Raw genomic sequence first — 22,677 nt, 5'->3', positions numbered from 1 at the left:
ACGCACACTTGTGTGCTTCCCTTACTATGGTTTGTGTACTTTTCAAGCCACCTTTTATAAACATAGACATTTGTAACATATTTCTATGTTCATAAAAGATGGCTTGAAACGTACAAGCCATCTTTTATAAAGCGTTGAGGACGGACAAAACCCAAGGTGGTTTTGTCCGTCGACAAAGCTTTATAAAAGATGCCTTGAATTGTGTACGTTTCAAGCCGTCTGTTATAAACGTAGAAATATTTCTACGTTTATAAAAGATGGGTTGAAACGTACACATTTCAAGGCATCTTTTATAAAGATTTGCCAAAGGAGACAGGCACCTCGGGCTCAGTGATCGCTGCTCTGAGCAGAGATCACAGAGCCCGAGGCGTCTTTCACCCTCTGGGAACCCGCGGGCTCCGTGATGTAATCTACGTATTAGATCATGGAGCCTGCAGGTTCACAGAGGGTCAGTGACCTGGCGAGGGCAAACGAAGGAACTGTAACTTCCCTGATGACCCCTCAGATGGGGGGTCATCGGGGAAGTTACAGTGACTGACAGAAGTGCCAGCCAGCCTCAGCGCTGTGGCTGGCTGGCACTTCTGTCCACTTGCCTAATGTTACACTGGCGGGCGCATCTCCCGTCGTGGCTGCGGCCGTGGCGGGATAATGCGTCCTGCTATGGCGTGGTGGGACCGGGGGGCCCCGGCAGGGCCCCGGCTCATACCCACTTTTTGGAGACTGGCGGGGCCCGGCCCCGGCAGGCCCCGGCCCACTTAAAGCACTGATTATGAACCCAATTCATGGAATAATTGCCCGGTTCAAAGTGAATTTGCACTGCTGAAAAGTGACTTTGCACTGTCGACACAAACGCTGATTCATGGAACTGTACTAAGTGTATTTTTGCAGCCACAACTTTTGAACTACAAAAATGACTATGCACTGACTTTGCCCAGACTTTACACTTTGCACGGTTCCATGAATCGGGGTTAGTGTCGCCAGTGCAAAGCCACTTTTCAGCAGTGCAAATTAATTTTGAAACGGGCAAATATTCCATGATTCGGGCCCTACATATATGCATTGAAGAGCGCAAAACTGTTCTATTTCTCTTATTTTTATATTTTAACTGTGTTAAAGATCAGAATGGGGAATGTCTGTTAAAAGGTCAGATGAAGTTTCTCATAGTGCAGGAATCTAAAGGAAGCAAAACACAGATGTGATGCTGAGCTACTGTAGCACCTTGTTTGCATTGCCTTTGTAAATGCATGTGATTACAGAGGCTTTTCTGCTGCATTTACCGACTTGCACGATTTTCATGATATGCTGGCATTAAAGCCCCTATGCAGGAAACCAGTGTGTATCCCAGGAGTAGAAGTCAAAGAATGGATGGTGAATAGTGCACAAAAAGATGTGTTCTAGAATGAGATACATATTTAATTTCTTTAGATTTCTTTATGTTTTAGTTGTCGATTATTTGATCAATTTGAATTGGCTTACAATATTATGTGCTGCCAAGCATATTACAAGGTGCTACATTTAGACATTTGATTATAAACTTTGTTTTGTTTCGCTCTGTGTTTTATATAGTGCGAATACATTCTGTTTCCAAGGATTTGGAAACACTGCAGCATACTGTAAAGATTTTAACAAAACAGTTGTGGCTTTTGTGTAGATATGGGATAGGCATTTGTCAGACACTTCAAGAAACGTATTACATCATGGCCATCATATGGCAACAACAGGAATATTGTTTTATTACCTGAGCATATTAAATCAGTGCCTGGCAAATGCCAATCTAATAATATACACAAGCTAAAACTGTTCACTTTGGCAATGCTTGTGTCTTACAGGAGTACAGTGCAAGGAACCAATTTACATCAAGTGGCTAAGGGCAGACTTCATTAAGACATTTTTATTACCGCAATATCCAGTTTACAACTACAATAGAGACATTAACTCTCAACAGATGTCTTACAAAATAATGCTGGCAGACCAAATGTTCATACTACTGCTTGATAGAGCGCAAAACTGTTCTATTTCTCTTATTTTTATATTTTAACTGTGTTAAAGATCAGAATGGGGAATGTCTGTTAAAAGATCAGATGAAGTTTCTCATAGTGCAGCAATCTAAAGGAAGCAAAACACAGATGTGATGCTGAGCTACTGTAGCACCTTGTTTGCATTGCCTTTGTAAATGCATGTGATTACAGAGGCTTTTGTGCTGACATTTTCCGACTTGCACGATTTTCATGATATGCTGGCATTAAAGCCCCCATGCAGGAAACCAGTGTGTATCCCAGGAGTAGAAGTCAAAGAATGGATGGTGAATAGTGCACAAAAAGATGTGTTCTAGAATGAGATACATATTTAATTTCTTTAGATTTCTTTATGTTTTAGTTGTCGATTATTTGATCAATTTGAATTGGCTTACAATATTATGTGCTGCCAAGCATATTACAAGGTGCTACATTTAGACATTTGATTATAAACTTTGTTTTGTTTCGCTCTGTGTTTTATATAGTGCGAATACATTCTGTTTCCAAGGATTTGGAAACACTGCAGCATACTGTAAAGATTTTAACAAAACAGTTGTGGCTTTTGTGTAGATATGGGATAGGCATTTGTCAGACACTTCAAGAAACGTATTACATCATGGCCATCATATGGCAACAACAGGAATATTGTTTTATTACCTGAGCATATTAAATCAGTGCCTGGCAAATGCCAATCTAATAATATACACAAGCTAAAACTGTTCACTTTGGCAATGCTTGTGTCTTACAGGAGTACAGTGCAAGGAACCAATTTACATCAAGTGGCTAAGGGCAGACTTCATTAAGACATTTTTATTACCGCAATATCCAGTTTACAACTACAATAGAGCCATTAACTCTCAACAGATGTCTTACAAAATAATGCTGGCAGACCAAATGTTCATACTACTGCTTGATAGAGCGCAAAACTGTTCTATTTCTCTTATTTTTATATTTTAACTGTGTTAAAGATCAGAATGGGGAATGTCTGTTAAAAGGTCAGATGAAGTTTCTCATAGTGCAGGAATCTAAAGGAAGCAAAACACAGACGTGATGCTGAGCTACTGTAGCACCTTGTTTGCATTGCCTTTGTAAATGCATGTGATTACAGAGGCTTTTCTGCTGCATTTACCGACTTGCACGATTTTCATGATATGCTGGCATTAAAGCCCCTATGCAGGAAACCAGTGTGTATCCCAGGAGTAGAAGTCAAAGAATGGATGGTGAATAGTGCACAAAAAGATGTGTTCTAGAATGAGATACATATTTAATTTCTTTAGATTTCTTTATGTTTTAGTTGTCGATTATTTGATCAATTTGAATTGGCTTACAATATTATGTGCTGCCAAGCATATTACAAGGTGCTACAATTAGACATTTGATTATAAACTTTGTTTTGTTTCGCTCTGTGTTTTATATAGTGCGAATACATTCTGTTTCCAAGGATTTGGAAACACTGCAGCATACTGTAAAGATTTTAACAAAACAGTTGTGGCTTTTGTGTAGATATGGGATAGGCATTTGTCAGACACTTCAAGAAACGTATTACATCATGGCCATCATATGGCAACAACAGGAATATTGTTTTATTACCTGAGCATATTAAATCAGTGCCTGGCAAATGCCAATCTAATAATATACACAAGCTAAAACTGTTCACTTTGGCAATGCTTGTGTCTTACAGGAGTACAGTGCAAGGAATCAATTTACATCAAGTGGCTAAGGGCAGACTTCATTAAGACATTTTTATTACCGCAATATCCAGTTTACAACTACAATAGAGCCATTAACTCTCAACAGATGTCTTACAAAATAATGCTGGCAGACCAAATGTTCATACTACTGCTTGATAGAGCTTGCTCAAAAACATTCCGGGAGGATATGTTTTGGGCAAAAAGGGGCACGTAATCGGTGGGAATGGCCAAGGGGATTAGAGTAGTGTGGTCATGGGCTGTCAATAGGTCAGTAAATAACCAAGCACCCACAAGCTGTTTATCCCACTTCATATGTCATCTCCCTACTAGCTGTGCACCAATGCAATAGTTTCGGCTCAAGGTGGTAATTTAGTACAAACTTATAGTTAAAACTAAAATTTACAAACAGAAAGTGCAATTAATTTTCTTCTGCAGTAGGCCAAACTGGGCATGCAGAGCTAGCCTGAGCATGCTGAGATTCTCCTCATCGGCCCACCTACACCCCCCTTTCCTGTCACTCTCTGGCCGGCCTCTCTTGGCCCTGTTCCTGCTCCCACCTGTGAGGCTAAAAACCTCAGGGTCATCTTCAATTCTACACTCTCCTTCTCTCCTCACATCTCTGACGTCTCTAAGAAGTCACACTACCAGTTACACCTCCTCAGAGGTATTCTTCCTTTCCTCTCCTTCTCCTAGAAGCTCTCTGTCTCCAGAGCTCTGGTTCTCTCTAGGCTGGACTATTCCAACAACCTCTTTCTAAATCTGCCTGCTTCTACTCTCCTCCCTCTGCAACTCATCCAGAACAGGACTGCGAGACTTGTCCTTGGCCTCAAGCCCAGGGTTCGTATCTCTCCAGGACTGAAATCTCTGCACTGGCTCCCAGTGGCTTTGAGGATTGAGTACAACACCCTCTGCATTGTCCACAAGGCTTTCTGGGGCTTGGGGCCTCAATACCTTCAACTCTCTCTTCCTAAATACCTTCCTTCTTGAGCTCTTCGCTCATCTGTCTCCAACTCCCTCAGGGTCAGTCGATTCTCTAAGCAAAGAGTTGGTGGTAGAACTCTGTCTTCAGCTGGGGCCTCCCTCTGGAACAGCCTCCCAGCCTCCCTGAAACTTGAGAACCATCTCCGGTTCTGGAAGCACCTCAAAACCTTTCTCTTTGCTTCAGCCTTTTCTCCTATTCTCCCCTGTTCACCTCCTGGCAGAAATTGAAACTGTACTGGTTACCTGGCCACCTTCTGATCTGGGGCTCGGGTCCCCACCCCCGCCAGTCGCACACATGCACTGCCTTCCTGGCAACCCCTGCACTTGGGGACTGTTTTCTGTATTCCTACAGTCCCATTACCAGTACTTGACTCCTGATGCCTGCCCTTACCCTTGCACTTGCCACCTGCTGGCCTTACTTTTACTTATTGTTATTTATTCTATTATCCCATGTACTGCACTGTCCCGTCCCCTTTTCCCCCGCACTTTCCCCCTTCCTCCGTCCCATGCACTTGCGCAATCTGAATGACACCTGGCCTAGTAAGATCATTGTCTGTCTTCACTCTTTTCCCCCTCCCTTGCCTCGTTGCGCCTTCAAACACTTGTGTATAGGCACGTTATAAATGCAATATCATATCATATCATATCATATCTAGCTGTGAACTGTTCCAGTTGCAAAGTTCCACAGGGAATCTTCAAGTATAAAGATCCTGCAAATGATGGATTGATAGAATCAAGGTATTGGTCATGTCAATAAATGCATTAAGATATTGTGGGATGTTCTTACCCATACATCCGAGCCCTACCTCAAAAACTGTGCAGTACTGACATGGAAAACATCATGACGGCCAGAGCTTCCCAGAAAATGCACAGGGAAATGCATGAAGAATAGGCTGCCACCCATTTTGCCGATGTTATGGGCACAGAAGGGCACTGCCTAAAACCACCATTGGACTACCCACACAGTAGTCTGAAACCATTGGGAATTGCAATGCTGATTGCCAAAAGCAACCTAGAATTGTGGGGAATTCATGTTCTTAAATCCCAAAAATGGGTGCAGTACCAGTACTCACCACTATCAGAAAGCCGGCGTTTTAAAACAACACCAGAATTTTTTATGTGTGTAAAACTGAATAGATGAACCCAAAGCATTCCAAAGAAAGACTTACTGAGAGGTGGATCCAATGTAAAGTTATATTCTGAAGTGACTTGAAGGTTTATAACAAGACTGGCTGAGCTGTGGATTTCAGCAGTTTAAGTAAATTTGGACTGAAAGACACTAAAAATCTAAATGTTTAAAAGAAATGAGTGACCTACTTTTGAGTGTCACATAGGTTGCAATTGTTTAAATGTCATAGTTAAACTTAGAATCAGCATTCTAGCTGCATATGTAAAAATGGTTCATTTTATTTGAATGCAGAAAACTGGGTAACTAAAAGTGACATTAGCTGGGGCCTGACTTAAGGAACTAAATTCTGCCCACCAGCTACCCCCGACAGGAGTTGAGACTTGCACAACTGCTGTGTTCCCAGGCCTAGCTGCCTTTTTGCTGCTCCCACCAAAAGGGATATGACACTTCTCTGATTGAATTACCTGGGCTCTGCAGGAAATTGAACAAAGCCCTGTCCTGACTCAGGCAAATGTTTTATTATGGGGGCCATAAATGGCTTCTTCTTGAACAATGGGCCTTCCAGGGCCCAGGCAGATGGTTTATTGCAGGGGTAATAAAAATGGCTTCCTCTTGGCAGAAACTGGGAGGGGGAGAAACTGGAGACAGAGGCTGAGCTTGAAGAAAGTGGAAAGACTGGTTTCTGTACCATGTGACCTGAAAAGACACACCCCTGTAGCCAGAATATGGTTTTAGAAAAAGATGAATAACTCATAGTACGGACTTGTCATAATTATTTAAATGATACCAGAATTCTTGTGATTTTTCTGCCCACATTTTAAGAGGTTTTTAGAACCGGTGGCATGATCTGGGGGCAAGCTAGCAGTTAAGAGGGTATTACTTAAAATGTATGCATGTTAAAAATCTGACACTTCATCAAGTAATGTCCATGCTCCTTGCGCACATGTGTATAAATTTGAGTAAGAATCTGATATTGGTAACCAGACCAAAAAGTGAAATATGTTGCCATTTCTGAATGCAAGCTCCCAGGAAGAGCAGATTTGGACAGGGTATACCTCCTGTGATATGTGATGGGTGCATGTAATTTTAAACAAATGTGTACCTGTGCAAATATGTCTTTTGGGTCAAAATATAGATTGTGTGTAATTTGACAGGGGTGGGTTCTCTGTACCATAAACAGACCTCATCATGATGACACTTCATTTCATTCCCCCAATCAAGGGGAAGAGGAGGAAGTGGCCAATGACAAGTGGAGAGGGTTAGAGCCTAGTGATGCTGCACACACACCCATTTTCAAAACACATAAAAGCAGACAGTCAGGACAGATAGGGACATTCAATTCCATTTGCTGCAACGCGCTCTGCCGGACCATACCACATCCAGAGATCCAGACTTCAAATCTATCAATATCCAGAACCAGAGGCAGAGCAGAGCTGACCCAGACCACTGTTAGCAGAACCAGAGAGCTGACCCAGATCACTGTGAAGCGCAGAGACCAGACCAGAGTCCAGTCTAAAACCTGACCAGATCCGTGGCGAGGCCCATTCTAATTCAAGAATATAGTGTGAGTACCTAGTAGAACTGTGCAGAACCAATCTCTTAGTTAAAATAATATAATTCAATCTATTTTAATCTAACCAGAACTGTCCCCTAACTGTCACCTGTCATTTGCAAAGCTGTCACCTGTCATTTTCTAGTTGCTAGCTGTCACTTGTCTTTTTGAACTTTAAAATTTCAAATCTGAAAAACGACCTTTACCATATCGCTCATATCTCCTTGACCGTTTGTCCTAGAGACTTGCTTAGAATCTCAGCTTTCCAACGAACCTAGAACCGCATTCCGATTCCCTATAGTTTTGCTGCAATCGCGAAAAACGCACTCGCGAATTTGCCGTGATTTGCAAATTTCTCCACGTTTGAAAACAGAAGCTTCCTTAGTTTCCGTGCTAAAAATTTGTTTGCCTCTTAAGAACCATCCCTGAATCATTGCTAGAGTGACCCTGGACTAATATTAACTTGATACCACTCACCCTGAACCTCAAGAGGGAATTAAAAGCATTTTAGCATATTTTTCACTTCATTGCCAGCACATGTAAAAGCATTTTGGGCCTGTGTTTAAAACTCCGATCTGTAGTCTAAGCCTGCTGGGGTGAACTGAATTACATTTTATTGCATTTCTGAGAACTGTGTGCTTTCCTTCCATTTCCTTGCATTGCATAAAAGGGGGAGGGGATTGCCAGAGAAAAGTGATTACATTGTTTTGTTGAAATCATATTGAGTATTTTCTGTATTGCATTTTTCATTCAACATTACATCCATCTGAACTTATATAAAGTATACTCTACCACCTTATTCTTCTGTTCCTATTCACAAGTGTGCTAGTGCCAGACTATCCATTATTGATTACTGCTCAGATTAAGTGTGATATTCAATTATTAAGTTATTATAAGGCGTGATATATATATATATATTGTTTAAATTATCAAATAAACCTTTAAACTTGCAAAACAGAACTACTTCTTGGCTCAGTGGGGTCAGGGGGATTCCAAGAGAGGGGTGTTATATTGGGGTAGTCATCCAGAACGCATGAACTGGACATAAAGATATATCAATAAGGGTTTCCATTCAGTATCCCAGACTAGGCATTGACTTAGCTGTAGTGTTGAATTGAATCCTCTTACAATATGGACGTGTTCCCAAATAGTGATCAGCGCTATGTATGTCTTTGGAACAATATGGCGGTGGCTGCACCCATATTCACAGTGAAAGTCTTCTTTGTATATATTTTAGACAGTATAATGTTCATTGTGAGGTACGTATCATAAAATGCCTTTATGGTGCCTGAAAGTGTTGGAGAAGTGCATCAGGCCACAGCTCATTTGTCATCTAAGCCATAACAACAGCAATTCGGCAATATTGAAATATCAAGTAACATAAAATAACATAATGGTGATTGTAGGATGTTAATTAAATGCGGTATAAACAAAGCGTTCTAAACACATTTCTTATGAGAGAAATGTATACCTGTGCTTAATACATCAGGACCAAAGAATGGAGCATGTGATCAAATATTTAAGTATCAACAATGTTGAATGCAGACAGTCCATGCTGATGCTTCTGTTTCCGGTCCCTGCTTTTTCTGCAAGCTATATCCAGTGTTGCCCGTGCATCATTGAACAGAATTTGATGCTCTGAATGTTTGGGGTTCTCAGAATAACCTTTGTACATGGTATTTGTCTAAACTAGAAAATATGCTGTAACTGAAGATATTTTAGAGCGTATTGGCTAGACAAAATGAGTGGCAGTACAAAGTTGAAAGAACAGGCTTTATTCATCCTCTGAGACCTGGCGTGTAAAGAACCGGCCAAAACCAACCTCCACCCAAAGGTAATTAGCTTTTGTGAGTGGGGTTACAGCTTTATCCATGGTGCTTCTCTCACCACTCTATCAGGTCTAGAATTGTTTAAAATGTGTTTTCTTATATCCAGAACTGCTCATACACCAGAGGAAAGTGAATCATGTCTTCTTTCTCCTGCTTCATTCATTTCACTGAGTGTCACAAGCATGCAACTGAAGATTCATATTATATCCCTGAGGCCTTCAGCCAGCAAGTAGATGAAGACAGGAAAAATAATTGGGGAGAAGGTTGACTTGTGTGGCGCACCACAAGCCAGAGGCATGGAGGATGGCCAAAAGCATTACCTTTGTCGCTCTCTGACCAGCTTGTTTCAATGTAGGTCACCCATTCCTCTGTCTTACTATCTATCCCTATGGCATTCTGCATATGTTGACTCAGGATGGTGTGGTATACTATATCAAACGTAGCCAACATGTCCACTTTTATCGGGATGACCAGCTGCTCCTCATTCCTCTCCCGATTCCTTGCTTATGCCCAACAAGGCGGTATGCATTCTGTGGTGCGGTTGAAAATGTGGCTGCCATAGGTCGTGCAACTTCTGATACTGAATGTTGCCATTGCAAAACAGGTAAAAAAAAGGAAATTTCAACAATGTCAACAAAAATGAATGGAAAAGCAGACAATTTATGAACTGACAAATTAATAAAAGAACAAGACAAATTGAACAAAGAAAATGTAGACAGGGTTAACGACAATAGAATGTGAAAACCCAAGTTTAATGGCATTAAGTGCAGTGGTTGTAGAATTCTTTAGTCATAAGGAATATAATCATGTTGAATAGAGAGCAAAGATATATGACAAAAAAAAATCAACAGACTGATAAAACAAAACTGTGCCTTGAAATCAATTGTGAATGAGTTCAAATAGTGCATCTATACAATTCGATCACCTAATCAACCAACTTATTTTGTGACTCAATAAATCAAAAACAAATGTAAATCATTAACAAATCTAGATAATACTGTTGTGTACTCAGTTTACTGTATTGTGATGGTTAACATGTAAAAATGTTTTGCTGCTGTGAATTCAAGCGCCTTCTTAAGGCCCAACGCAGTATGCAGTTCAGAATGAAAGTCTTTTAAAATCCATTGCTAGTGGAACTATGCACGATCATGATTATGCATTCTAAGAAAGTTTGAAGCCTGCAATATCACTTTTAGGAGGAGTTGGTATCACTCTTAGTTGGAGGATGCTTCTAATAGTGTAGAATGAATCTACCTAAATGACAAAGATAGTAATTTAACTACTGTATGATATCATATTAATGATTAAATGATAACCCTGCCAAGTAAAGTTGTGTAGCTCACCTAGTGTGGGTGGTATCACATTTTTTTTGTCCATGCTGGTGACATACAGCTTGAGATTAGTCAAATTCAATTTAGCTACATGAAGAATAATGAACAGTGTAAAACTATTTGAACATACTAATGGGTGGTTAGCAATATTTAGCAGTCTTTGCTGAGGTCATGGTGTCTGGAAACACATACCTGAAATCAAGCTGGTGGACCATACACCTTTTAAGTCCAGAAGAATCAGTTAACTCAGGCATGCCTTCATTATTGTTTTATTTAGGGTTTCTGCAAAATCTGGAATAATAGTTAATTTATCATTAAAACATAGGAACGAGAAAAGGTGGAGATTTACAATAAATGAAGCTCGGAATTGAACAGTCAGTAAAGGTACATTCACTGTGTATCAAGATTGAGGTTAGGTGATTAAGTCCAAATATGAGGCAAGTAAAGGGGTATTAAAAAGCATTTGTTCGATTTAGCATGCTGAAATAATGAAAGTGCTACTGAGAAGTAAAAGGAATTAACTTGGGCTAGTCTTATTGTGAAATGTGCTGATGCCAAATTATTTTCGGAGATAGCACTCAATGCCACCAACAGTGGCTATAGTGGTAAGCCCTTCCTAGCAGAGGCAAAAGCAAAAAAACACTCACTGAATTTTGATAATCGGTCGGCTATGTGGTGCCGCTGCTGGGAAGAAATGGACCTCATCTTAGACGAGTTGAAGTTGCCCTCAGCAGAGTAACGTGATATGGTAATTGCGTCTTGACGTAGCGTACACAGTAGAAACAGAATGGAATAACCATTCACTGCAGTGTGTGTAGAAGCTACGTTACAGGAATAAGAGTCTAATGTGTAGTATACAGCGGTGGACATGCATGATTGCTATTTCTGCAGAAAATGTAATCAATTATGGATGTAATCACCAGTATTACAGTAGCAATGATATATCAAATCTTCATTCAATTAATTTATATTGCTGTCCAATCTGTCTATCCATTGAAGCTCTTTGTGTATCAAAGTTGTACTGCTCGTGCAGTTGGAGTAACAAGGCACAGTATCTAATATCCACCAGCATATGTCATTTCTTGTATGATTATTCTCCAATAAATGCTTGACTAATTGAGCATTCGGGATTTGACACTGAATACGGGGTCTATGTTCCCCAATACGGATATTCACTGCACGGGCGTTTTGTCTCACATATCTCAGTCCACAGGGACACTCAATACAATATATTGCGCCAGTGGTCATTTTTTCACGGTGCCAGTTGTAATCTCCGATTTTAAAGCTTCTAGCTCTTTTTGTTTTGTGAATTTGCAGTAGGCACATGTGCTACAAGGGAAGAGTCCTACTAGGGGCCCATGTTCCACAGCACCCTTTGTCTTCTCATCTTGTTGGCATCTACATGTTCTGAGTGAACAAGATGGCCCTGCACATTTCGCCCTCTTTTGAGTGCAAACATTGGTCGTTTTTCATTATCAAATCTATCATTCCCAATGTTATCCTGCACCTGAATGTACACCACATTTTACATTGGTTTGCCCTCTACTGGTAGGCCTGCTAGTCAATTAAAGTCACTTGAATATTTTTCAAAGTGAAGCTATTCAGAGTCACATTAGTAATGTTACAGTGCCCATTAATGCGTACTGGAGTACGCACGCCAGGCAGGGATTGTGCAGAAAGGAGGAATGGGCCACTTTGAATAGCACCTGGCCACACACTGACTTTGACACAGAGGGATTGATTCCAACCTCTGTTTAGACAGTACTTTTCTGATGTCTATGTGCTTTGCATTTTGCTTGTGTGTTTCATGCATAATGCAGCACCTTTTGAGGGGTTAAGCCTTGGTTGTGGGATACCCAAAGGAAACTCTGAGTACTTCAAGGCAGCATGTGTTAACTTTGTGTCTGCAAGTAATCGAGGGATGTCTGCTTCAGTTCTTTTTTCAACGTATGCCCCTTAGGCCCTTAAAAATCAGTAAACACTGGGGATTGAGGCAAATAGAATTCCCGAGGGCATTGTCTCACAGTCGTGGCTGCGCTTCTTGTCGAAGACTAAAGGCCGGACAAGGTGCTCAGAGTGAACATTCCGCAGCACTCCTCGAGATAGACCTTCTTTGCGCTGAGCTGGAGCGGCATACCTCAGAGTGCAGGATAAATGAGAAGACTTGAGTATTCTGTACAAGCATTGCCAAATCCACATCCATAATAACATTCTTATTTCGCTGCTCAACTTATACCTATTCATTTTGTCAGGTATATCTTGCTACTGCATGATGTCAAGTATATATATTTTCACTACATACATTCTCCCTAACATCCCTCAATTGTTTTCAGTTCCAAATGAATAAACACTCAGCTCTCTGAGTTGTATATGTATCACTGCGCATAAGAGCACTTGGGGAAGAGGTACCAGCCAAACAATGTGTGGTAACGCCAAACTTCCATTCAGGCTGCCATTTTGGCTGCACAAGCCCCCAGCACGTAATGCCTTGCTCCTGGGCCATCACGCAGGCTCCCACACACCCACACCCTAATGGATTTTCTCCCCATGGTTGGCACTTTCTTCTGGCTAAAATAGCCCCCAGTCCTGGCATCTGCAGCCCTTAAGCCCCTACACACACCACCCCTCACATTGAGCCCTCTGGAATCCATCACCCTCCGACCCAGCCGCCTTTGCAATAAAATGGGATTCAGTTTCTATGCACAAAGTGGCCATCTATGTGGTTCTTTTTTGTTTTCAAATTTTTATTTTCACATGTTCAATAAACACAATAAGCAAATATCACAAACCACGAGTTATCTACTTATAAAGAATACCAATATAAATAATGGACATCACAAAATAGTATTCTTCCCCCATCAACCAATCAGAAATCCAAAACAGACAAATAATGGAAGAAAAAAGAAATGGGGGAGGGAACACCCTACTTCACAATCCTGTTGATACATAAAATCAGCTAACCAATCAACCATATAACTCATTAAAAGATGCCCACAACTCCAGATACTTCTCAGTACTATCCTGCCTTGAAAACAAAGCCTTACCAAAACATGCAACTCACACACCCAGACCTCCACCTGCGGTTTCTCCTCTCGCCTGCAGGACTCGGGATCGGGCGGTACGGAATTAACAGTGGCTGCGGGTTTACCGCCACTGTTATTTCCGGACCGCCCGACCTGTAATGAGGCCCAATTTGTCTAAAGAATATGCTAGCATAACCTCTCTCTCCACCTCGACCCAGCACAGCACCAGGCTCCCACCGGGCATAAAATAATACCCTGACTTGTTTAGCATAAACCCCTTTTGATATTTCTCCAGATCAGGATAACCAAACCCACCCTCATCAATGCCACACACCAATACAAACCGAGAAATTCTGGTACACTTCCCGCTACCCCACAGGAACTCCGGGAAAACCTATACAATCCTCTGCAAGTTGCTCTTAGTGAATCTCAATGGAAGGGACTGCATAATATATGACACTTTCAAGAGACGCTTCATCTTTATTGCATTTACTTTGGCCGAAGCACCTAACTGCAATCTCTCCCATCTCCTCACATCCTCTGAGATAACCCCAACCATCTTGTCCACATTAAATCCACAATCTTATTCAGATTACGCATAATACAAGGTTTTTCAAGCTCAGTTGACCTTTTCGCTATGTGTGCTGTATTATTTGATGCCAAAGAATAGGGGATTGTGCCCTTCCATGAGAGAGGCGCTTATCGCTTTAATCCCGAAGCCTGGTAAAGATTACACAAAATGTGGTAACTGTCGTCTAATATCACTTCTTAATGTTGACCTGAAGCGCTTCACAAAGGTTTGGATGAACAGGCTGGACAAGTCTATGGGGGAGATCATTCTGCAGACACAGTCTTTGTAGTTTGCTTTAAGGGAATTTGATGCAGGCACTCAGGGAGAAGCCTAAATGTTCTTAACAAAACAGCTATCAGCACCCGACTGGCTTGCGCAGGGTCTTAATAGCAATATCCACCTTGAAGGGGAGCATTGGTTCCTGGTGATGTCTCAGGACCTGTGTTAAGGCCCAAGTGAAGTAGGGCCCCATGGTCATTACTATCCAGTAATGTCTCCATCCTTGGTATGTATTGCTTAAATATAATTGTGATACAATGAACTGCAAAGAATAAAGCATTTGCTAGCTTCAAGATACTAATATTATAAAGTGTCTTCAGATGCTTTGTAAACATGACCACCAAGGTCATTAGGCTGCATCATGACTTGCCTGCCAGGAAACATGAGCCTTTTTGAAAAGTGATATGCTTCCAAAGTGAGAGTCTTCCTCAGCTTCATTGCTGATGTTACTGCCAGCACTCCTTCATGCATCAGTAGAAACATATTCTCATTAAAAATAGGCAACATATACCTGGGTTGTTCACTGAAAGATGTCGGGTTAACAATCATTATGTCACGTGTTTCCGTAATATCAGCAGGATGGATGTTAACGTGTTATTGATGATCCACTCTTGCAGAGCAATACTTTTTTATTGTTAATGATGGTAGCACCATATCCTGTGATGTCATCTCCATTATTTACATTCACCATCAGGCCTTGCACTTTAATCTACACATTGTTATCAGCCACCACATTCCTTTCCTTTGCCCTGTTAAAAAGAAGCCCGTAGTTCACCATTCTTCTTACATGAGGCTTCTGTCAGTGAGTGATCTATGCACTGCCATAGCAACACAGTGAGTGGGGCGATGGAATCTCCAAAATGTTCTTGGAGAGCCATTCTAGGTACTGATATGCCATATCACACTTACTGATTCTGGCTGCCCCCGCTCAGTGGGGACATGTAAGACCAACTGGATCGCACCAGAGCAAACCCGATCTCCTTCGCCAATCCCCAAGATCCTTCAGTGACAGCATGCAAGGTCCCTGTCCTCAATCGCCCAATCGTATCAATTAATTTAATAACATACCACGTTGTAAGTGACTTTGGTATTTGCTCTGTACTGTAACTACTCCGCTGTCCAAAACATTTGTTAAACACTCCCTTCATTTCCATTCGAATGTGGGTACCTTTGTGACATGCATTTGCTGCTAATTCCACCTCTAGCAACCCATGTGAGGCATCTATAGGTGTGTGACCTGCATTTGTATTAAATTAGCCAACTTGTTTCACCTTGTGTTAACCCCTCACTAAGATCGTGTAGTGGTTAACATTCTCCGTTGTTGCCAAAGCAATCTCGGGTCGTATCCGAGTCACGGTACTAGATTGAATTGTTTGTTCCTTCAGGTATTTGCACACCAAACGCTGTTACCCCAAAGAACAATAAACAACGGAGATGGAAAAATATTTTTTTATCAGGGCCACCATTTCCAGACAGACAGAATTCAGCACAGTAAGGGTTCACAGCCCAGGTTCCTTATCCAAGCAACACCTAATTATACAGAGAAGGGTGGTGGGATGCCCCAACGCTCCCTTATGCTCAGCAAATATTTATACAGAAAAGAATAACGCCCATAGGGCACAGTCTTAGTGGTCGTCTGCTAAACAATAGATACGGTTTGTGTGTATGCGTCCTATACATCTTGACTCCGAAATATCTATGCCAATCCTCTCATACTCCTAGGTGTACTTCTTGTAGCAGATATCAGTTCTCCAAAGTGTACATCTTGTGGCAGATAGCAGTTCTCCTAGGTGTACCTTTAGGAGCAGATAGAAGTTCTCCTTGGCGTACTTCTTGTAGCAGATATTAGTTCTGCGAGGTGTACTTCTTGTACTAGATATCAGTTCTCTGAGGTGTACCTATAGGAGCAGATAGAAGTTCTCCTGGGTGTACTGCTTCGAGCAGATAGCAGTTCTCCTAGGTGTACTTCTTGGAGCAGATAGAAGTTCTCTTAGGTGTACCTATAGGAGCAGATAGAAGTTCTCCTGGGTGTACTTCTTCGAGCAGATAGCAGTTCTCCTAGGTGTACTTCTTGGAGCAGGTAGCAGTTCTCTTAGGTGTACTTCTTTTAGCAGATAGAAGTTCTCCTTTGTGTACTTCTTGTAGCAGGTAGCAGTTCTCCTAGGTGTACTTCTTGTAGCAGATATCAGTTCTCTGAGGTGTACATCTTGTAGCAGATATCAATTCTCCTAAGTGTACCTCTTGTAGCAGATATCAGTTCTCCAAGGTGTACCTCTTGTAGCAGATAGCAGTTCTCCTAGGTGTACTGAAGGAGATAGCAGGTCACAAGATGCTGAGAGGGCACATTCAGTAGCAGTCCCAGAGATAGACCTTCTTTGTGCCAACTACAAGGAGGTGGGGGCTGAACTGGAAGACTCTTTCTTCTCTCTCTCCTTTGTAGCTTCCAGTAGTGTTGTGATAAATACTAAATACTTAAGATGAATATTGATCAACATTTTGGTGGACCCCATGCTTGGAATGGGCCAGATGTGCTGCGTATAGGGCCATTTAGTCTCATCTGTTGCCCTCCTGGTGATGTTGCCCTAGGCCAGAGGTCTTCAAACTGTGGGGTGTGCCTCTCCCCCACCACCCCCAGGGGGGTGCAGCCACATTCCCAGAGGGCCCAAGACCTCACACTGAAATAAGAAATCCACTTTTTTTCTTTTTTTAAATGGGGGAAATGGGCAGGGGTGCCTCACAGGGTTGGACTGGATCATAAAACTGTCTCTGGCACCAATGAAAAAGTGGCCCACAGTTGCATGTGGCAATTCATTCCTTTAGTGACAGGCTGTTTGAATTACCCAAGGGGGTGTTTTGTTCAAATGTAAGCAAATTGTGATATTTAAAGAATAATTCATCAGCAACAAAGGTCAAAACTACTAGCTGCATAGTGAAGTAACTCATCAAACTGGCCCACATTTGCCAAAAAGTGGCCCATTTTGACCAACAAAACTGGCCCACACTAGCATTTTGCATTTTTGGTTCGGACATTCCCCCATTGTCCTATAGGCCAGTCCGAGTCTGGTGGCTCACGCATAATGGGCAAAGGGGCGTCGACCCAGTGGCCCTCTCATCCATTATGGAGCCCCCTGGCCACCCGAGAACCTTGCATACACACATAATCATGTTGATTGTGTTAGGCACTGTGGGGCCCAGTGGACAGGGATGGTATATTTTTACTGGACGTCTATCATAGATGTCCAGTAAAAAAATATCATGCCTGCCTTCTGGGCCCCCAGCGTCAATTGCAAACTGTTTGGCTTTTTACCCAATTTGTTTTTGAAGTATGCTCTAAAATGCAAGTTTTAAACATATTATTTAAAAAAAGAAACCTGGGGGGAAAACCACCCAAACCCCTCCTGATTGGTTTCGGATCCCTAGCTACGCTCGGTCAGTATGGCATATGTGAGGGAAATATTTTTGCCCCTCCACTTCAAAAATTCACCAGCTGCCACTGGTACTGGTACTGGGACTGTGCTGGGGGCAGGGTGGGGGAGCCCAGGGACTTTGGTGGGAGCAGAATGGGTGGGGGCCATGGGATAGTGGTGGGAGCAGGGTGGGAAGAGCCCAGGGTTTGTGGTGGGATGGGCAGAGCCCAAGGACTGGGCAGGAGTTGGATAAAGGTGCCCAGAGACTTTGATGGGAGCATGTGGGGAGAGCCCAGGGAGTATACTGGTGGTAGGGTGTGGTGACGGCGCGTCACAGTTCATAGCCATTTGGACTTATTGTCCATTTGGCATTTTTTGGGGGCCCGGCCTGCCCACATTTTGCTCTGGGGGAGCCCAGGCCGAAAATGTTTGAAGACCACTGCCCTAGGCAGTCACCTAGAATTGTTTTGCAAATATGCAGTTATTCATTCTCTCCACTGTTCAGGTTTTTTGTATGTTGTGATGCAACTATTCCAAATCGCATTGTGTTACTCTTGGAGTAATACAACAGTTAAGAGTGTATTTGACAACATGCCATCTTACGATCCAAAGGCAACGCTCCAGAGGCTGAAATGTAATTTGCATAATTATGTAATGTTTCCCTAGTTGAGTGTTGGATCCGACTTCCAATGTTTTCAAGTACATTTCTCACACAGTACAATTGTGACTTACAATTTGAACATTTTATTTTCTAGAACCAAATGACATCGACATTTTTGAGGCTCTTCAGGCTATGCCTGTGCTAGAAGATGCTGTAGAAAAATTGTACTTCCAAAATAAAAACCAAAACTTCACAACAGAACCGCAGGCTTCAGATACAGAGCCCCACAATGCATCCCAAAAGACGTCCACTCCTGACAACCTTTTCAGCCACTATGGACTTCAAAATGATGACGTTGAAACAATTGAAGGCTTTGAAGCTGCACCTGACAGCGGCTCTGAACCCGAAACTGGAACGGATTGGTAATAAAAATACGAGTTTATTTTGATTGATAAATTAGTCATACCACTGTGTCACTACAACATATCTGCATTAAAGGAACTTGATGTTCTACCAAAAATGATGATTAGCTTATTGGTATTTCAACAATTCACTGTTGCTCCGTAATGGTGTAAACATTACTCCAAGATATTGGCAGAATTTCTGAGACATACAGTAGACATTAACTGCCTGATTCATGGAATTATTTGCGTGAAATACGCAGATTTGCACGCCTTTCTGCCCGAAAATCCTCATACTTGAATCAGGCTGTCAATATCAGAATATCACTTTGTCGTTGTTCCACAAACTTACTACAATTGGGCATTGACTTTGTAGTGGCCTGACTCATATATTGCACGGGAATGTATGTCTTTCTACACTGTGGTGATTTTCAGAATATGTGATACATCGCGTGAAAATATAGACTGGTGTGGGGAATTCATACCCAAATGAGGGCCGATATCATAGAATAGGTTAAGCCACACACATTGGTAGTTCCGCTCACATTAGGCACAGTCAAGCAACAGAGAGGCAGTTCTGGCAAAATATCTGCCACAAATTTAGCAGCTTGAGATGTCTTCTCATTCGCACTGCTTTTAATGCATGTCTGAGTGCTGCTGTAACAATGTGTGATGGTTTCAGTCCATCAGCGGTACAGGTCCGTGGTTTATGCACAGAGAGATAACTACAGGATAGTGGGAACCTCCTAAAGAAAAGGAATCATAATCAGAACAACAAAACAGTTGTGTGGGACTTATGCTTGTAACTGTCTTTCCTGTCAGCTGCATTTGCCAGGACCTTCATCCAGGGACGTCATTTCACCAAAAGGCCAGGGGTAGCGGAAGTGACATCACATGACCCTTGACCTCTGATGGCATCACAGGAAGTGATGTCATTTGACCCCTCCCCGAAGTGACATCACAGAAAGCGATGGAACATGACCTTCTACCCCTTGACAAAACAGGAATTGGCATCACATAGCATTGTATCTAAGTACAGTATGAAAAATATGGTTACACTATCACTGTAACGTGATACACATTTAATACAATAATGGATCACCATGTGTATCGGCAGAAAAAAAAACATGCTATGACTGCAGCTTGCAAAAAGCAAAATACATAGTCCGAAATGGATGATTATTGTACTCTAAATGCTTTTTGGAGGATTGTGTCTGCATTGTGAATTTGAGGTGTTTAAGAACAGACTAAATCTGTGACTCACCCCCTGAAGTGTACCTGAAATAAACCTTTAATGAGTCTCGCAATTATTGTATAGAATTCCAGAAAGACAAATTATTTGTCATTCCTATTCTTTCTTATTTAAGGTCACTGCTCAAAGTGTTACACTTGTGGAACCGCCTGTATTTTTTTTTTTTTAGAAGCCTAAACAAGAAAGCCAGCCACTCTAGAAAAAAAAGAGCCACATGGTTTTGGCCACAGCCCAGGAGCATCAATTTCTAAAAAAAGAAAAAGGAAAAGAAAAAAAACGTTTTTTAACACCTTTTTTAGGGGTAGCAAGGTAGACCCCAGGGGTAGCAAGGAAGACCGCAGGGGTCGCAAATACGACCCCTGGCAACCCTGCCTTCATCCCTGGAATTCAAGACTTAGCCATTTCAAAAAGGCTGTGAAGTGGAGGTGAGTTGCATAAATCCACTTTTTGTGTATGGGCTTTTCGAATGGATGATGCACCATACAGGAGCTGAACACATGTAAAGAAAGACACTGCTTATTTGGAGGCAGAGGGGGCGAGAACGTTGAAAGTAAATGCATGGTAAACCCTACTTCACCACAGAACAATGAGAGAGGCGCCATCAATCATGACTAGAAAGTCCCCAAATGAGCAATGACAGCAAGTTGAAAAGCCTTTAGTAGAGGGAGCGTGAGAGAATACCCAAATGGTCAAGGACGTAAAGCTGGGGAACAGCAAATGAAAGCCAAAGGCACCTTCAACCAGACAAGCTGCAGAACAACACTGACCAAGCTGTGCGCATGGAATGTTCAGTGCTTAATTTGTGGGGGTGTTTGCCAGGGTTAAGCCCTGGCACTTATTATTGAGCCCCAGCACTTATTGTCTCAGACTCACTTTAATTATGAAGTGGCGATAGTCAGTGAATCCATCAACCACTTTGAGGAGATGCAGGCTGCATTGTAACCCCAAATATGCTGACACTGTGGGGAGAAACTATGGGTGGTGGCAGCAGTGGTGTGGAACTGCCCACCCACAGTGTCACATGAGAGCTAGAACATATTTGGACCCTGTCACTTATTTCTTTTACAAAATAAGCACTGGAATGTGGCACATCTGGAATGTGAGTACCTGTGGCAAAGTCACCTGCATGGCTCCACAGACAGGTGGGACAGTGACATTGGGGCCCAAATGCCACCATTGACCATTGGATGATGGGCCTGAAGGTCAAATGGGGATGATGTCAAACTGTCCAAGCTGCTTTGCAGGTGAAGATCCTACTAAAGATACCAGACCCCTTTCTCGATCTGGCCCAACCACGGTTCGTCCCTTTCCCCACGCCACTAACCCATCAGGGCAGACAACCCATGAAGGGATGGTACCAAAACCCTTGGATTAACCTGTAGGATAATGGTGATGCACACCACCACCAATTCAGAATCAGCAACTCATTTTAAGCAAACCTCCAGCTCCACCAGTTCTGCTAGTGAAACAGCTGCCTGTTCATTTAAGGGAAAATAATTCCCTTCCACAGACACTTATATTTTGCAAAATGAAGTTGTCAAACCTTCATTCAGGCCATCCGGAAAGTTATTTCAGCACTTAAAAGGGACATTTTCTGAACCAACCCCCTGGGTAGAATGCTTCAATCCTGCGACTTTCAGACCCAGGATTGTATATGATGGAAAAACAAGTGCCTGAAGCTTTGCCTCTTGGCAGAGATGTCAAGAATAAAAGTTCCCCAAGCACACAGATTATTCAGTGACCCAAAGAGGGTAGACATCTTGCCCAGTCTATTTCCAGGATTGAATGTACATGCTGGCAAAGCAGAAGCATTCAACTCAGTGCATGCAACATCATAGAGGCTCAGATGGATAATTTGAACATCCAAAAGGGTGGACAGGTTCGAAATAGGCTTAGTCCATCCTACTAAGCCCAACTGATGCCTAGGTTCACTCAAGAAGGCAAGCCAATCCTAGTCCCCATGTAACGACCATTCCAGGTGAGAAGATACCTCCTCCTGCAACCCAGATCCTCAGTAAAAAGCACACTCGGGCAGATGAGGACACAAACTATGAGTAGAGCCAGCCTTAGTTGCTGAATCTGGGATGCTGGCGGAGGAAGCTTCTCGTCGGGAAAGAATTTGATATTAGTAGGCAGTGGAAGAAAGGGAGGCTGGTGGAGTGAAAACGACTGGAGAGGTGGCTACAGAGAGGAGCAGGAGGTGGTAGTTAGAGCTGGAGGAGTGAGAAAGGAGGTAGTGGTGGTAAAACCTGGAGTGGAGTGGAAGTAGGTGTAAACACAAGGGAAAAGGAGGGAAGGGGTAAAACCTGAAGTGGAGTGGAAAAAGGTAATAAGAGCAGAGGAAAGGATGGAGAAAATAAACCTCGGGTGAGGTGGAAGGAGGTACTAACAGTAGAATAATGGGGCGCAGATAAAATCAATGTGGGGTGGAGCAGAAGGAGGCTGTGACAACAGAGGGAAGGAGGAAGGAGGAAATAAGCAGAGGGGAAGGTGGTAGTTATAGCAAGATTGAAACACAGGTAGAAGTTGATATCAGTGGCTCGGAAACAGAACCCGCTGTGACATCAGGGGAGATTGTACAGAGCAGGTGAGGAGGCTGGAAAGGAGATGTAGGA

General features: G+C 42.4%; 1 protein-coding gene across 5 annotated transcripts in view; it reads left to right on the top strand.

Moving 5' to 3' along the window:
* MYOT (myotilin) overlaps positions 1-22,677 on the top strand; it is a 546,673-nt gene that overhangs the window by 358,017 nt on the left and 165,979 nt on the right. For all 5 annotated transcript variants that reach the window (XM_069652618.1, XM_069652622.1, XM_069652620.1 and 2 more), the window contains one exon: positions 18,564-18,831. In XM_069652618.1, the coding sequence (XP_069508719.1) occupies positions 18,564-18,831 (268 nt within the window). The remainder of the gene's footprint in view (positions 1-18,563; positions 18,832-22,677) is intronic.

Source organism: Ambystoma mexicanum, chromosome 3p, assembly GCF_040938575.1.
Source record: "Ambystoma mexicanum isolate Mex_15411 chromosome 3p, UKY_AmexF1_1, whole genome shotgun sequence".
Classification (NCBI taxonomy): Eukaryota; Metazoa; Chordata; class Amphibia; order Caudata; family Ambystomatidae; genus Ambystoma; species Ambystoma mexicanum.
This window is presented reverse-complemented; position numbering and strand designations above follow the sequence as displayed.